The 14,761-nt window shown below is 41.2% G+C and overlaps 1 protein-coding gene across 1 annotated transcript in view; it reads right to left on the bottom strand.

Moving 5' to 3' along the window:
• Positions 1-14,074, bottom strand: part of clpp (caseinolytic mitochondrial matrix peptidase proteolytic subunit) — a 41,519-nt gene extending 27,445 nt beyond the window's left edge. The window contains exon 1 of the mRNA XM_084329586.1: positions 14,022-14,074. Coding sequence (XP_084185712.1) covers positions 14,022-14,033 — 12 coding nt within the window. The 5' untranslated portion in view covers positions 14,034-14,074. The remainder of the gene's footprint in view (positions 1-14,021) is intronic.
• Between the last annotated feature and the right edge of the window lie 687 nt (positions 14,075-14,761).

Here is a 14,761-nt window from a genome sequence, read left to right on the forward strand (position 1 = left end):
TTATTATTATTATTATTATTTTGCATCGTGTTGAATCGCATCGTATCGCCCCGAATCGCATTATGTTGAATCAAATCGTATCGAATCGTATCGTATCTCAACAGGGGGTGAATCATATCGCATCGCCCGGTGCTTCAAATGTATCGATAATGTATCGTATCGTTGGCACCGTATCGAGATGCACATCGCATCGGCCTCAGTGAGGAGATGCACATCCCTACAGTATAGGGCCCAGCTGCAGCTCCGGAGAATCCTGGCCGTAGCTGGAGGCTACTCAGTCAGTACACACAGACAGTGGAGCTGGTTGCATATAGCGAGCATTTAGACTTGTTGCGTGGTGGCGATGTCTCGCAGATAATACAACTACAAGTATGATTATATAATATATATATTTTATTAAAAAAAAATTATATAAAAAATGTGCCCCTAAAAAATATTTTTTGCCCCTAAATTTCTCATTTAGGGGCAAGTGTGCCCCTAGTGAAAAAGCTTAGCGTACAGCCCTGCAAGGACTACAGCCCCCTCAGCATCGACGGGGCACCGGTTGAGAGAGTGAACAGTTTCAAGTACCTCGGAGCCCACATATCCGAGGACTTGACATGGACCACACACATTGACAGTGTTGTGAAGAAGGCACGACAACGCCTCTACTTCCTCAGGCGCCTAAGGAAGTTCCAAGTCAGTCAGAAGATCCTTAAGAACTTCTACTCATGTACAATAGAGAGCATCCTGACTGGCAACATCACCTCCTGGTTTGGGAATAGCACTGCACAAGACCGTAGCAGACTACAAAGAGTGACACGTTCAGCCGAACGCACAATTGGAGGGGGTAGTGATGCACGATATATCGGCCGCCGATATAATATCGGCCGATATGGCCGTTTTTTTACACATCGGTATCGGTCCGATAAAGATAGGGCCGATATAAAAAAAAAAAGGAAAAAAAAGGAAAAAAAAAAGATTTAATCATTTTTTTTTCTTTTTCATGTTTTGGCCTTAAATAGTTTCAAAATATCTGTCATTTCTGAAAATAAGTTACAAAAGTTAAAAAAAATATGCGTTTTGGAAAATAGCTCTTTATTTGATTATCATAAAAAAGTGTTTTCTATACAGAGATATCGACATCGGTAAATATCGGTATCGGCCAGAACAGCAATTGTTACAAAGGGTCAGATTAAACCGAATATATGTATTTATTGATTGATATATATTGCATAATATTTGTATATCGTTTGATATCCCTTGTGTATTCTTTGTACATATACACGGAATATCCCTTTAACCTAGTACAGACCATAATATTTCGTTCTCTTATTGGATAGCGTTCCACCAGCGCCAGTGCCATACCCCCAGAGTCGAGTTCAAAGCCACCGTCAAGACATGTCTGTACATGCCCGGCTTTGCCCAGGAATACGAGACAGAAATAAGGTTGGCACTAGATTATTCCCCGTACATATAAATATGGCGCAGGTGAATACAGAAGTAGTTAAAGTTCGAGTTCGAGTTACCCAAGTGAAGCCTCACCCATGATACGACGTGCGGTGAAGTAGGGCCCGTTTTGCCCCAAAATAGAGTCTTGTCTTATCCTAATACGTTTGTTCAACGTATCGTTCGCTCCTTACTAGTAAAGCCTTCATCACGAGTCAACGACCAAGTGAAGTAAGCAACCGTGTGTCTAAATAGAGCACTTATAGCTGCGTGCGAATAGGATAGTAAAGTATCAGAGCTTAGTGGAATAACGTCAAGTTCTACTTAGTTAATGTGAAGTACCGCGCACCGGAGTATCTACAACGGTGAATGCAGAGCCCCTTTCCGGCTGGATTATTATTATTGTTGCTTTGGACCAGGCTGTTTGAGCGGAGAAGAATAGTCTACACCCACTACTGTGGGATCTACCCGTGAGGAACATCACTCGAGCCCGTCTCTATTGGAGAGGCTGGCCGGCTTTCACCTGTGCTGCACGCATACTGGGATTACAGCTGCTGCTTTTCGTCTGCTGATCCAGGGAGTAATATACCGCCTCCCATAGCAGGAGCTTATTGAGTCCCTGCTGATCCAGACTTTGCATTCGAACATTTCCTCCCCCTGCTGGCTTACAACCGGTGGGAACCCCCTTCCAGTATCTCCCGCTGCCTCCCCAGAGTACCATAGATATAATGCCTAATATTAGTGATGCACCGATGTGAAAATTGTGGCCGATACCGATAACCGATATTAATATTGCTGTTCTGGCCGATACCGATATTTACCGATGTCGATATCTCTGTATAGAAAACACTTTTTTAACGCATAATTTTTTTACTTTTGTAACTTATTTTCAGAAATGACTGATTTTTGAAACTATTTAAGGCCAAAACATGTAAAAAAAAAAAAAAAGATAAATAAAAAAAAAAAAAAAAAAACATTTTTATTTTTTTTTTTTAATATCGGATATCGGCCCCATCTTGATATCGGACCGATACCGATGTGTAAAAAAACGGCCATATCGGCCGATATTATATCGGCGGCCGATATATCGTGCATCACTACCTAATATTCAGGTTATGTTATTATCTCATGCATAATATGAGAATGGACATTCGTTATTGATTTGCCTACGCACATTCCTTTGCCTTATAAGCGCATTGAAGTAAAGTATATTATGTATTCTTGCTGCTAATAAATATTCGTAAATCCAATATTGTGTGGAAACCGTGTCATTGTGGAGGAGTTCTCATCATATACTCGTGTACTGTATGGCCAGTAGTAATGTACATAAGACGGTAGTGGTTTAATGATACCATACTTATTAATACAGTCAGGGAATTGTACCCCTCAGTTACAGCAATATTAATATCGGTTATCGGTATCGGCCACAATTTTCACATCGGTGCATCACTAGGAGGGGGGCTTCCCACCCTCCAGAACATTTACAACAAGCGGTGCAGGGGTAAGGCTAAGAGAATCATCAAGGACTCCAGCCACCCGAACAACTGCCTCTTTGAACTGCTGCGGTCAGGCAAGCAATACCGGAGTCTTAAGGCGAGCACAGAAAGACTCAGAAGAAGCTTCTATCCCCAGGCCATCAGGCTGCTCAACGAACAATAAACACTATGCAACAACCATCAAATGCACACAGCACACACCCACACGCACACACTCACTTAAACAAACACACTGCAGCACCCACTCTCCACACTTTAGATCACCTAAACACACTTTACACTTTATATTTATTGGTAAAGGATTTGCACTACAACTCGTACACCTTACTGTAAATTGTACCTCATCCCATTTCTGCTCTGCACTATATAGTATTGTATATTAGTACATTGCATAGTATATTGTATATTGTATGGTAACTCAGTTACTTCTATTCTGCATCGAACATTGTACATATGTCTATACTGAACACTGTGACCTTTTTTTTTTTACTTCTATTTTACATGCTATACTATTTTATTTCATACTTATCTTGTCTAGCACAGTCTCTGGAGCGTAACAGTAAGAAGCATTTTGTATAAAAGTATTCTGTACTTCTGTATGACAACTATTAAAGAAACTTGAAACTGAGCAACATACATCACCTGCCGATTAACCGGTTAGTTGATAAGCGGCGGTTTGTAAAAAATCTGAGAATCTTAATTTCCCTCAATGTCCAACATAAAAATATATACATTTAGCTAATACACAGAGAAATAATACAAAAAGGCATATTATATTCCTTAATAATATATTTATTTGACCATTGATTGACGATACAGAGCAAAGTCTTTACTTTGGCGGCGGTGGTGTGAGTCGTGTCACTAACTTTTGTCTTTTTAGGAGGCTGACTAGTCATTATTTTATTAAGTGAATTATAATGCGACTTCAAGGGTGACCATATTGTGTTTTTTTTTTAAAGAGGACACTGCCTTCAGCCTCAAGATACTTAATGATACTCGAAGTTTACTCAAAGATGCTTTATCATTTTAATATATTTAAAGTATGCCTCCTCTGTATGGATATTCAATTATTGTTTATATTATTTTACATAACAAAATAATATCTCTCTATAACCAAAGTTACTCAACATGCTGTATTATGCCTAAAGTAATCTGACAAATCTCAAGAAAATAACTAAATCAACCTATGACAAAATAATTAGGGCTGTCAGTTTATCGCGTTAATTAGATTAATTAATTACACAGCAAATTATCGCGTTATGAAAATTAACTCAAAATTAATTACAAAAAAAAATTTTTTTTTTTTTTTTTTTTTTTTTAAATAACTTTTTTTTTTATCTCATTCATTCCATAAGAACGTAGAATACACATTACAGACTTTTTTTATATGGTCCATTTGCATGTTCTTGGTATCTGATTCTAGGGACATCTATGGATCTCAGGGAATGTATTCCCAGTGTCAGAAATACTGTGTCTGTTACTAGGCTTGAGTAAATTGTAATGAACCAAATGAGAATATCAATTTTTTTTTTATCTTTGACTGTGAATAACACTATGCTCAAATTGACCAGACCTGAAAAATCTAAGCAAATTAATAGATGGAAGATGATTAAACAGAAGGTTTTGTAGATACAGTACTGAATTCTGCCATCCGGACACATGCAATTTGAAATATGATTATAGAATATAGAATATCAGGCATAAAATGGTTATGCGATTAAAATGCGATTAATTAGATTAATTAATTACAAATCCTGTAATTAATTAGATTAATTTTTTTAATCGCCTGACAGCACTAAAAATAATATATATTTTCAAGTCTTACTGGACAAAATAAATAACAAGAAAAATATGAAGTAATGTTCTAAATAATACCTCTTCTGTATTAGAAAATCCAGCTTAAAAAATATATCTTTGTATCTTTTCAATGTAATGTAAATTATAAAACAGTAACCTCACAAAGATACTAATTTAAAAGTGCACTATGCAGTTTCAGATTTGTTGCAATTAGTGTACTAAACTAATTTATTACACACATAATCCTTAGAATGATTGTATCTAGGGATGCCCCGATCGATCGGCCACCGATCGTTATCGGCCGATAATTAGTATAAATATGCGATCGGGGAATTCCGATAATTAGTCATATTCGCCGATCGCGGAAACTGATCAAGTGGATATCTCACTCGCTTGTCTCAGACGCACAGGACCTGCAAACTGCTCCTCCTCCCTAGCCCCGCCTGTACCCGTGTAGAGTTTGTAAACAAAGAGGTGCGGCTCCTCTGCTGAGTCTAGATAGTGCATTCGACCTGAGCTAACGTTAGCTACCTAGCTATCGTTACTGTTTAAACAAAATTACCCAGTCAACTACTCACTTTTAGTAGGCATTGTCTAACGGTATTTAGCCGGCTAGCTACCGATAGCTCCTGATATCAACAAATGCTCCAGCAAGTCTTGTAGTGCATGTTGATACCTCCGTTAGCTCGCGTTAGCTGACGTTAATTCACTGTTCAAAACGAAATGTCCGATTGAACTAAATAGTTGTCTTAACGTCATCTAGCCGGCTAGCAGTAGCTACAGATAGCTCCTGATATCAATGTCTTATAACATTGATTGAATGCGTATTCGAGCTGAGGGCTTGCTGAATGTGAAATGACCAAAGCATAACGTTACCAATAGGGTCCCGCTGCAGCGCCGGAGAATCCTTTTTGGTAGCTGGAGGCTACTAGAGTACACACAGACAGTGGAGCTGTTTGCAGATAGCGAGCATTTTGACTTGTTGCGTGGTGGCGATGTCTCGCAGATAATACAAGCACAAGTCTAATTATATAATATATATATTTTATTAAAAAAAAAATATTGATATAAAACAATTTTTAATTTCTTTTTAATCAAAAACGATCGGTATCGGATCGGTATCGGCCGATATGGCTCACGACGATCGGTGATCGGTGATCGGGGCATCCCTAAGCATCTTATCAAACCAAAACATCATTTTGGGGCATCAAAATAGTTTTCAATTGTTTTCTTTCGCTCTCTGTATAGCTGCATACTCAACTTTGCCATCAAACTCTCGCCTCGCACTGCTTTGTTTGTAATGTTTTTCTGTGTCCATGTGAGCTTTGAGATCGCCACCACTTTTATTAGACACAGAAACATATGGTCAAGCTTTGCACGCGTTGCACTCCGCTTCCAATTAGTCTCGACCGGGACGATAAATTGGGAATTTTCTCTGCAGTTAATCTGTAATGTACATTTTCGCGTTGGCATTGTGAGGAGCCAGCGATGCTGGTCGGATCTGTCCGCTTCCTGCTCTGTTGTGTGTGTCTGTGTGAGCGCACAGTAGCGCTGCCCACAAAGCACTGAAAGCTAGGCTTCTCTTGGTAACGTCACACGCAACAGGTTACCGTAGTATTCGGTGCAACGCGCCAGTCAATTTAACTACATGCATATTTTACACAAACGTTTCTGTGCGTGACAGATTTCAGATGTGCGCGGGAGCGTTTTGCCATGTGCGCGCGCGCACGGGCGCACCTTAGGGGGAACATTGGGTGCAGCCTTTGAGCCGCCGCGGGGGGGTCGCCAGATGATATAAATTTTTTTAATTTATTTAATTTTTTTGCAGTCAGGCCACTGCATTTAGAAGCAGGCCAGGCCAGTGTTTCTAGTTGCACCAGCGCAATAGTTAGATAACCTAGGTGGGGAACAACCAGGAGATCACTGCAACTCACACAAGTTGGAGAACTATCTCTCTCTCTTGCTCTCACACACACACAAAGGGAGCCGCATGTGATTGGTGGAGGCGGGACCCGTACAAAAAACTGCTAATCATTGACACATGCTAGCATGTAATAATCCCCGCCAGAAAAATCTACTTTGCATTTGATATATTGCAAATATATGCCATCACACACACTGGCATTTAAAGGGTTAGAATTATAAAATGAATATGTGGTGTTATGATCAGGGCTGAAGTTGAATAAAATATTGTATTTATTACAAAGAAACTGAAAATCCATAAAAATCTGTGTTGTTGCTAATCATACATATGCTAGCCTGTTTTTTAACAATAATTTGTGATGCCATCACAAACACTGGCATTTAAAGGGTACAAATAAAAAAAATCCTGCACCAGAATGCAGGAAATGAAGTCTTTGTAACAAAAGAAATCCTGGTGGGGGACCCCCAGACCCCCTGCTTAAAAAGTGGCCTGACTGGGGCTATATTTCCTGGCCTGAATGATTTCCCCAGTCCGGCCCTGGTTAAAAGCCTCCAATGCTTATTAGTGTGTGTGCGTTTGAACGTTTGCATGTTTCAACCATACATTTCCATTTATAATAAAAAATAAATAAAAATGTATATTATTTTTTATAAAAAACATTTTTTTACCTCCTATAATAGTGGGGGTCGCGGCTCTCTGACAGTTTTTTTTGGGTCGCGGCCTGAAAAGATTGGGAACCCCTGGTCTAGCCTGTACCCCCTAGACATGTTGCTGGCCCCATCAAAACAGTATCCCATCAGCCTCTCCATGGGCAGGTCGAGGCGTAAAAGTCTTTTATACACAAAAACAGCGTCTCGGCTGTTGTGTCTGGGCCGGGCATTGTAAAAACCCCAAAAGAAGTTCTGAACTTCCAAGTTGTAATCGGCGAACTGTATATTACACGAGAATTGTTCTTTTCCAGTGAGTGACATCAGTGGTTCCGTCAGCGCTCAAGCCAAAGAATGGGCTTTTGGATGCTTTGCCTCTAATTTGTCGCTGAATATCATGGGCAAACAGCTGTAAGATTTTGTTTTGGATGTTGTTGGACATCCAATTGTCTCTCTTTTGGAGCCAATTCTTCAACTCGGAATCAGACTCGGTGCGCACTATTTCCATCATGAGCTGCCATAACACCCCATCCCTATTTGCATCACCCCTCAGTGGAAGCCCCTGGCGCCCGAGGGGGGGTATAGGGGAACAGACTCAGTTAACTCTTCAATACCTGATGCTGTCGTCTCTGTCTCTCTCTGACGTTTATCAGATTTTGTGGGACTGTCACTGGGACCGGCGGGACGTTTAGAAAATAAATCTGATATTTTTCTTTTCTGCGAGTGAGACATTCTGTGCTAGCAAATTCTGACTACTAGCTAAAATCGACTGATGCGCAAGCACTCTATCACAGTAGCTCAGTGGTTCGTGGCGTGTGGGAAGGGCGGGAGACGGGAGGTGAATACAATTAGTTGTTTCACCTGTCATTAAATCAGTCTGTGTCAGTCTGTCATCACTCGAAAATCTACTCTGCTGCAATCTTGTCGGTTTTACACGTATAATTGTGTACGTACAGTAGTGTAATGAATGAATGAATTAACAGATTGGAGAATGGCTACAATACAGTACGGCTCAATACACACAATATTAAAATGGTGAAGTGCTTTGAGCAGGATAAACTTATAATAGTGTTACAGTTACAGTATATAATATACAAATATATAAATACAGTCATAAAAAAAAAAAAAAAAAAATCCCCAATAACTGAGGCCCGCACCCCCCCTTCCAACGTGCCTGGACCCGGCAGAATGATTTAAGTTTCAAGTGGTTTTATTTGTCACATATAAGGTACATGTAGGCCTACATTACAGTGACATGCTTGGTTCTGTATGAGCATCCCGAGAACGTGCTTCATACAGTAAAAGTAAAAGAATAAAGTCCAAACACTATACAAATTATATATAGCTTACAATACACAAACTAAAGTACAAAATATTTAATTTATTTTGTACAAAATAAAGTACAAAATGCAAACAATGAGGTACAAAATGGCACATGATTACTCTTGCCAACAGAATAATACTCCTGTGGGCTTTAACCCAGAACTGGACTGGTCAGATGAGCTCAGTGGTACACTAGTCGAAGAAACATGGCTTGGATTCACAACAATACTTAACATGGCCCCCTAAGAACCACCAGGGTTAAAAATCGCGCTGAGACATGGAGGTACACTGAAATACTGACCGGCATGACTGCCTGCTATGAAAACCAGAGACAAAAAATGCTCTGAACTTCATAAAAGTCAGACAAAGCTTACCAAAAGCTCAAACAGTGAACTCTCTCACGTGGTTGAACTAAAAATTCAAAGAAACAGACTAAGAAATGACGTAAACACCATGATCTAAACCGCAAAAAAGAATTTCATCAATGACAAAACTGAGGAAAACTAAAACAAACCCTGTGAACTTTGGGAATTACTCAACAACCAACTAGGCTGCAGCTAAAAAACTTAAAACCAGATTTTCAAATATAAACAAAGACAGATAACACGCTCATCACAGACAAGCTGGATGTGGCCAATTACTTAAACATTTTCTTCACAAACATAGCCACAACACTGGTAAATAAACTACCCTCCCACTCAGGGCATTTTGGGGTAGAACACATCATAACCTACTACAGTGCTTCTCAAACTTTTTCTGTCAGGCCCCCCTTTGGCGGACCAAAATATTTTGGGCCCCCCCCCCCCCCCCAACAAAATAGTCATGAAATGGGCCATGTTTAAATTGATTGAAATTTATATCGTGACCTTTCAAATTGGCCCTATATTTTGTTTTCAGAGCTGTCATGGATGAAAAGCCAGCTTCACACAGATACTGTATGTGGTGCTGAATGGTATCAACACCTTAACTGCTGCATCATGAGATACTTGGTGGGCCATGAGATGAGATACTTGGTACTCAGCACCACACTCGGAAACTAGCTCTCCAGGTGGTATCAGATGAGATTTCAAAGAGTTCTTCCAAGAGTTTGGATGGAGATGTGTCAGGAAGCTTTGTCCAGAGTAACTTGGTGATCCTTTTCTGTGTTTTATTAAATAATGATTTTCAGATTTTGAGAAATGGTATTTTCATGGAGAACTGTGCAGATAGCACTTTAGTGATCATTTTCTGTAATCCAAATTTTTTTTTTTTTTTTTTTTTAAATAAATCTCAAGGCCCCCTGTCATGCCTCTGCGCCCCCCCTGGGGGGCGCGCCCCCCACTTTGAGAAACACTGGCCTACTACAATAACCTAGGGGTCCGCAAAGACGATTTCAAACTAGAAATGGTAACAACAGCTGAGGACGTACTCAAAAAACTGAGCGCCCTCCAACTTAATAAGGCCACTGGCCATGACAATATCCCCTCCAAATTCCTCGGACTCAGCAGCCGCCGTCATCACACACATAATAAACCTCTCCATAAAACCGGGACACGTACCCAAAGACTTCAAGATTGCGAGAGTAACCCCCCTGCACAAAAAAGGCAGCAAATTGGACCCAGGCAGCCAACTACCGCCATGTTTCTATCCTTACCTCCATCTCGAAAGTCATGGAGAAAATAGTCTACGAACAAGTCGAAAAGTACCTTGCAGAAAAAAATCGAATCTACGAATTCCAATCTGGCTTCAGAACGTCCCACTCCACTGACACATGCCTTCTCTATTTGAACGACCACATCAAACAAGAGGTGGACGCGGGCAAATACTGCGGCATGGTCATGCTGGACCTACAAAAGGCCTTCGACACTGCCAATCACTCCATTCTGATTGACAAGCTAAAAGCAATGGGTTTTGATAGTCTATCAGTGAGCTGGATGCAATCCTACCTGGAGGGGAGAGAACAGATGGTGGAGGTAAACGTTACTCTATCCCCCCCCCTCCCAGTGAGCTGTGGTGTTCCACAAGGAAGCATACTAGGACCGCTACTGTTCCTAATTTATGCAAATCTGTGATCGCAATCATATTTCTCCCACGGAGACTTGAGATCTACTGTTGATCCCCTCTCAACTCTCCAACGGTTCAAGAGCGCCATCTGGTGGCCGATCGGCAGATCGCCCAAAGCGGAAACGGAAACTGGTGCTCATCCAAATTCGGTCCGATCACTCGCTATAGGTCCCGGGACTCGAGCTAGACACAATGGATAGCGATCCGTTACCAATAACTAGATAAACAACATGATTTGGATGGACCCCCTGCAATTTGCATACCGCCCCAACAGGTCCACGGAGGACACCATAGCCCATGTGCTGCACACAGCAGCATCACACCTGGACAAGAGGAAGGGGAACTATGTGAGAATGCTATTCATCGACTACAGCTCGGCATTCAATACCATAGTCCCCTCCAAACTCATAGCCAAGCTCAGGGACCTGGGCTTGAACTATGACCTCTGCCAGTGGGTCTTGGACTTCCTGACGGGCAGACCCCAGGTGGTGAGAGCAGGCAACTGCACCTCCTCATCCATCACCCTCAACATAGGGGCCCCCCAGGGCTGTGTTCTGAGTCCCCTCCTCTACTCCCTGTACACACACGACTGTGTGGCTCAGCGGAGCAGCAACACAATCATCAAATTTGCTGACGACACAGTGGTGGTGGGCCTGATCTCTGCAAACGACGAGAGGGCCTACCTGGAAGAGGTCAAGGTCCTGGCGGGATGGTGCCAGGAAAACAGCCTCTCCCTGAACGTCAGCAAAACAAAGGAGATGATTGTGGACTTCAGGAGGTCGGGGGTCAAGGACTACAGCCCCCTCAGCATCGACGGGGCACCGGTTGAGAGAGTGAACAGCTTTAAGTACCTCGGAGCCTAGGCCTAACAAAAATAATAGTTGGTTTCAGGTTGGTTGTCAGTTTGGCCATGGGTAGGTAGGGAATTTATTATTATTTTTTTTTTTTTTTATTCTTTCCCACGGCGACTATGGATAGGGAATTTCTTTATTTAATTAACCCTTTCACTGCCACACGACAGAAGGTTAGCCCTTTACTATCACACAACCGACGGCGATGCTCCATCATTAGCATCATTAGCTCCGCGGATGCGGAGCTAATGATGCTAATGATGGAGCATCGCCGTCGGTTGTGTGATAGTAAAGGGCTAACCTTCTGTATTGTCACAGTGAAAGGGTTAACCGGCTGTCGTGTGGCAGTGAAAGGGTTAAAATGTTCACAACAACATGGATGCATGTACTCTGCCAGCATGTTTAATATCCATAATACTAAATGTTTGACTAAGATTTCTATGAAACTTTATTCTAAAAAAAAAAAAAAAAAAAAAAAAAAAAAACTGATTTTTTTTTTTTTAATATATAATTTTTTTTTTAAACTCATAAAATATATTGGGTCGCACCTAAATCGGCAGGGTCGGTCGGCAACCTGAAACCAACCATTATTTTTGTTAGGCCCTACATATCCGAGGACTTGACATGGACCACACACATTGACAGTGTTGTGAAGAAGGCACGACAACGCCTCTACTTCCTCAGGCGCCTAAGGAAGTTCCAAGTCAGTCAGAAGATCCTTAAGAACTTCTACTCACGTACAATAGAGAGCATCCTGACTGGCAACATCACCTCCTGGTTTGGGAATAGCACTGCACAAGACCGTAGCAGACTACAAAGAGTGACACGTTCAGCCGAACGCACAATTGGAGGGGGGCTCCCCACCCTCCAGAACATTTACAACAAGCGGTGCAGGGGCAAGGCTAAGAGAATCATTAAGGACTCCAGTCACCCGAACAACTGCCTCTTTGAACTGCTGCGGTCAGGCAAGCGATACAGGAGTCTCAAGGCGAGCACAGAAAGACTCAGAAGAAGCTTCTATCCCCAGGCCATCAGGCTGCTCAACGAACAATGAACACTACACAACAACCATCAAACGCACATAGCACACACATCCACACGCACACACTCACTTTAAACAAACACACTGTAGCACCCACTCCCCACACTTTATATTTATTGATAAAGGATTTGCACTACAACTCGTACACCTTACTGTAAATTGTACCTAAATTGTACCTCATCCCATTTCTGCTTTGCACTATATAGTATTGTATATTAGTACACTGCATAGTATTGTATATTATATGGTAACTCAGTTACATCTATTCTGCATCGAACATTGTACATATGTCTATACTGAACACTGTGACCTCATTTTCTACTTCTAATTTACATGCTATACTATGTTATTTGATACTTATCTTGTCTAGCACAGTCTCTGGAGCGTAACAGTGAGAAGCATTTTGTATAAAAGTATTCTGTACTTCTGTATGACAACTATTAAAGAAACTTGATATATACTATTATACAACCTGGAGATGGATCGCATATTTCAACATCCCATAATAGGAATATTTTTGCTCCACGCTCATCGCCCAACGGCCCGAGGAGACTGGGGTAAGTTTCAGCGTTTTTTATTTACCGTGTTCGATACAAACTGCTCTAATGATCATATCACCCACACTAGATGAATCATCTAACGTTGGCCACGGAATTATAAACGACCCCCCCCCCCCCCATCTGGTCAACATCAGATGATAAGTAGTAACTTCTAGAAGCACGTCCATTTGAAATTTTTTATCTCGCGCCGATCGCTATCAAACTGTATTTGATCATCAATATAATGCATTTAGGGCTATAAATCACGTTCTGCAGAATGCTGCAGAAAACGATAAAACATATTTATACTTTAGACCGTATTTTAGTATGAATATGTGAATGAAAAAGTATAACGTTCCTACATCCTGAACGATAGATAATTGACGTTGAATGGGCCATAGTAATGTCAATTTAGCAATACAATTTAAAAAGTTATAGCCCTGCAAAGAAGGGGAACTTCTCCATAGACAAATAGAGCTGGCAGAGGATGGTATAAGGATGTACATAAGCTTGGCAAAGAAAGTGTTAATTTCTGCATTGTTGCATTTATTTGTAGAGGATCAACAATGTGGATTAACACAGTTTTAGGAATTTGTCGATTCACATTAGTCGACTAAAATTTAGACTAGGACGGCCTAATTATAACGAATGATATTTGCTCATTCATTCGGGGTGTATTTTACTCGTGGGGTCTGTGGACTAGAGAGCTGGCATAACAACACTACAGCAAACACGTTTAGAAGTGGCTGTGAGTGAGTCGGCTAACATTACGTCGCTGTTTCATCATCGCTGTTTCATGTTACAGACAATCCAACAACAGAATCATACAAGTAAACGCACTTTTACATACAAGCAGGTCATTGCCTTTACAGTGTGTGACGCAGTGGTATTGTTTACTCGAGTACTCTCTGCTATAATGATAAATACTTACTCGTATAAGCATGTTTGAAGTCTCTGTAATGTGCAATCCCCTCTGTATGACCCCCCGTTACACCGGAAGCAATTCCACTTTGCCCGTTGAACTCTTCCTGAAGTTGTTGATCACCGCAACACTTCCGGTGTTTTGAGCTCATGTGAGAGAGCGGGGGAGGGGGGAGCGCATGCAAATATTGATTAGAGCCTGATTGATTATGGTAGCTACTGAGCTACCATACAACCACTTACGTCAAAGCTCTCTAATCAACGTTCATTAATTGTATCCCCCCACGCTCTCTCCCCCTCACGAGCTCCATGTAACGCGGAAGTGCAGTGGTCTATGGCGATTTTCCTCGATCACATGACGAGTTTGTTTACAGTAAGGGTGTTGTTGGTGATCATGGACACTGGGTGGCGACGATGCTCCAGCGGGATAACCGCATGGAAAGCGCAAGATAACTAGAGGAAATAGCAAAATACTGTAATTAAAAAAAAAAAAAAACATTCGTGTAAATTCCAAACAAAATTTGCATTACAAAAATAGATATCTAGTTTAAATCATATTTAAATCAAGCTGCATTTGATATACTGTTAGTCCCTAACAATGAACAAATGTGCAAAGGTTATACAATGGGATAAAACATGAATGGGGATATACCCCCCGTGACATTTGCCCCTATAAATAACCACAACCAAAACACATGATGATAAGCTTGTGCTCTCTAATGAAATTCTCGAAGCAGTAGGCATTTGGGT

The sequence above is a fragment of the Notolepis coatsorum genome, assembly GCF_963971535.1.
Source record: "Notolepis coatsorum genome assembly, chromosome: 14".
NCBI lineage: Eukaryota > Metazoa > Chordata > Actinopteri > Aulopiformes > Paralepididae > Notolepis > Notolepis coatsorum.